The following is a 2,748-nucleotide window of genomic DNA, read 5'->3' on the forward strand; positions in this document are numbered from 1 at the left end:
CGATGCTTGCGATGCCCCCGATGCTGGAGGCAGTGGAGAAGCACGTTAGGTACAGAAACATTTCTGAGGGGGGCGGGGGTAGTATGAAACATACATACCACGGCTGGAGAATTGATGCACGTCGCATATATCAGTGCTAGCTACGCCCTTAGGCTGCTTTATCGCCGCTGCTGGGCGACACTGCTAGGTCTGAGCTCGTGGTGGGAGGCGTGCAAATTGTGGAACTGTAAATGGGGGGCCCTACATGAAAGAGGGGCTCCACCCACAATAACCACAAACAACCAAAATTCCAATTAATGCATGTTGATTTTCTCCGGGCTTGAAAGAGCGTTATCAAAAAGTAACAAAAACGAATGAAAACAAAAAAAAGCGCACACAGCAGGTTGATCAAGCTGCATTTGTCGCACTATCGTCTTCAAAGGGGATACCGGCGTGCGATGGCCTCGATGAGCCGAAGGAACTTGTCCTTCACGTTGGGACGTGCGTTTATGGACCTCCGCCACAGCCAGGCGAGGTGAGAAGGCATCAGAGCGGGAGTCGTTTTGTTGCCGTTGCGAACGAGTCGTCGTTTTGCTTTCTGCCACTCGCTTTCGATGCGTTGCGTGTTGGCGCCTGTTGCAGGGTCGATGAAGTTGACGCTGTGGTTCACGGTGTGCCAGTCGAGGTTTTGTGGCGTCCCATTGGCATTCACAAGGCCGGGTATGCACCGGTATGCGGCCCACTCGTCACTGAACACCGTCGTGCCGGGAAGAACGTTCTTTGCGATCAGACGACCAAGGGTGGCCGCGTCTCTTTTGTCGACCGCGAACAGCCTTAGCTCCTTCGTGGACACGCACAGCATGCCGAAAATCCACGGGCCCTTGTCTGACACACCACCGTAGTTGTTGCGGCGCCTGGGGGGAACATTGTCGCCAGTCAGAAGGCGGCCTCGGTTCGCCTTGCGTCGTCCCCTCATCAGGGACTCGTCTATTTGGACCACCTGTCCTACTCCTCCCATCGGCGGCTGTTCGAGAAGATCTGCGAGAGCCACTGCTGTTACATAATTTCTCCAGTCGGTCCGCGTGGTGTTACTCATCTTGAACTCCTTCTCTATGAGTTCCTTCGTGTTCCTCGACGAGAACCCTTTATTCATTGCGTAGGTCAGCCATATCACCTCTCTTCGGGCGACTTATACGTTCGGACGTCCAAGTACATCTTGACAAGCAAAAAAGGAGCCTTGCCCCTGCCTACCGTGCAGGGCGTCCGTCCCGCGGAGCTGAGACAGCTGCTTTTTGCACCGATTGCACTTGAAGCTCGGCCTGATCCCTTTCTTGCATCGACGATTGTAAGTGACGACTTCTCCGTCGCATCCTGGCTTGCCTGGATTAAAGTCGGGGTCCTTGCATATCCCCCAGTACTCGGAAGCCGGTGGCAGCCCTTGTAGTGTTCCGGTTGCCTGGGGTCGAGCAGATGGCGTCGGCCCAGTCCAAATTCACGAAGAAAGGCCTCTTCTGCGGCAGGGTATCTGATGATGTCGGTGATCTCGAGAAAGCTGGGGTCCATACGTGGCGTGGCCATGACGAAACGCTTCTTGACTGGGGACAATGTTAATTGCATTGCTAACGTTACGGCATTTTATAAGGCTCGCTATGTGAAAGGCGGGGGAGGGCGGCCGAGACAGAACGCACCAAATAAGGGCATTTCGACGGATGAATTGACCAAATATGAGCATTTCGACGCGCGTTCCGTCGACGCGTGACTTCACCCGGCCCGGCCCGGCCCGGCCCGTGGGCCGGGCCGGGCCAGGTAAAGTAGCTTTCACGGCGGGCCCGGGCCGGGCTTGGGCTTGAAGCTCCGGGCTTAGGGCCGGGCTCGGGTCGGGCCGGGCTTGGACTTTGTTCGGTTCTTAAATGGACACTATAGTGCAGCACTGAATCATTTTAGACTGATAAAGTGTACTCTAAGAACTCGAACGTCATTCATTTCGCCGTCGTTTCTATTTATCAGACGAGAAAATGAAGGTCAAAGTTCCATTTTTGTTAAATTTCGCGCCGAAACTCCGAGCATGACGTCACGGATTTCAAACTGTATTTGTCGTATTTAGGGGATATTAGCTCTACAAAATTTCCTGACACTGGGTATGTTAAGTGAATGGCCCCCTCAGAGATAATTGTACTTCATTTCTAGTAATTAGGAACTACGTAGGCCTTATTAGACGCCGTCAGAATCTAAGATATCACGGCATCTGCTGCGCGAATTTCTAGGGTGCGTCGCCACCCACATTCATATTTTTGCGCGTTTTCTCGCTTACCAAGATTCTTGTCCTGGCGAGCGTGGGGGTTTAGAAGCTGCAAAATAGTAATTTATGGATAATAGAGAAATTGTTTTTCTTTCTAGATGTGGTGAAGTGCGCGGAGTTTAAAGTACCCGCCTGGTGAAGTGCGCGGAATACAAAGTGCGCGCCATGGCACGATCAAGGAGAAGAGAAAGACGAAGAAAGTTGCTCGAGCGCTGGGAATGTAAAATAAGGAAGGGAAGCAAGGACCAATTGGAGAAGGCCACGGATTTCACGAGGAAGAAAGGGCGAAGCGTTGGTGGCGAGGGAGAGACGAGAGAAGCAGCGAAGAAGACGGGCGATGCTCTCGGCTGTCGGGTTCCAGACCAGAGCCTAGGGGACCAGCGGAGCCCGGAGGGACGTGCCACGTACGAGCAGGCCATGGCGGCGCGTCTCTGACGAGTTCCTGCTGCGAGACGTCCTGTGCCCGTGGA

The 2,748-nt window shown here is 53.7% G+C and overlaps 1 protein-coding gene across 1 annotated transcript; it reads right to left on the reverse strand.

Annotated features, from left to right (window-relative positions):
• Nucleotides 1–408: 408 nt before the first annotated feature.
• On the reverse strand, nt 409–1,132 carry LOC119391429 (uncharacterized). Its single transcript, XM_037659109.2, has one exon. The coding sequence runs from the start codon at nt 1,130–1,132 to the stop codon at nt 416–418; it is 717 nt and encodes a 238-aa protein (XP_037515037.1). The 3' UTR covers nt 409–415.
• Nucleotides 1,133–2,748: the final 1,616 nt, after the last annotated feature.

This window comes from Rhipicephalus sanguineus, chromosome 4 (genome assembly GCF_013339695.2).
Source record: "Rhipicephalus sanguineus isolate Rsan-2018 chromosome 4, BIME_Rsan_1.4, whole genome shotgun sequence".
In the NCBI taxonomy this organism is placed as follows: Eukaryota; Metazoa; Arthropoda; class Arachnida; order Ixodida; family Ixodidae; genus Rhipicephalus; species Rhipicephalus sanguineus.

Bases quoted from the DNA above. Each gene is read 5' to 3' on its own strand.
- LOC119391429 (XM_037659109.2), bottom strand. From the start codon at position 1,132: ATGAATAAAGGGTTCTCGTCGAGGAACACGAAGGAACTCATAGAGAAG.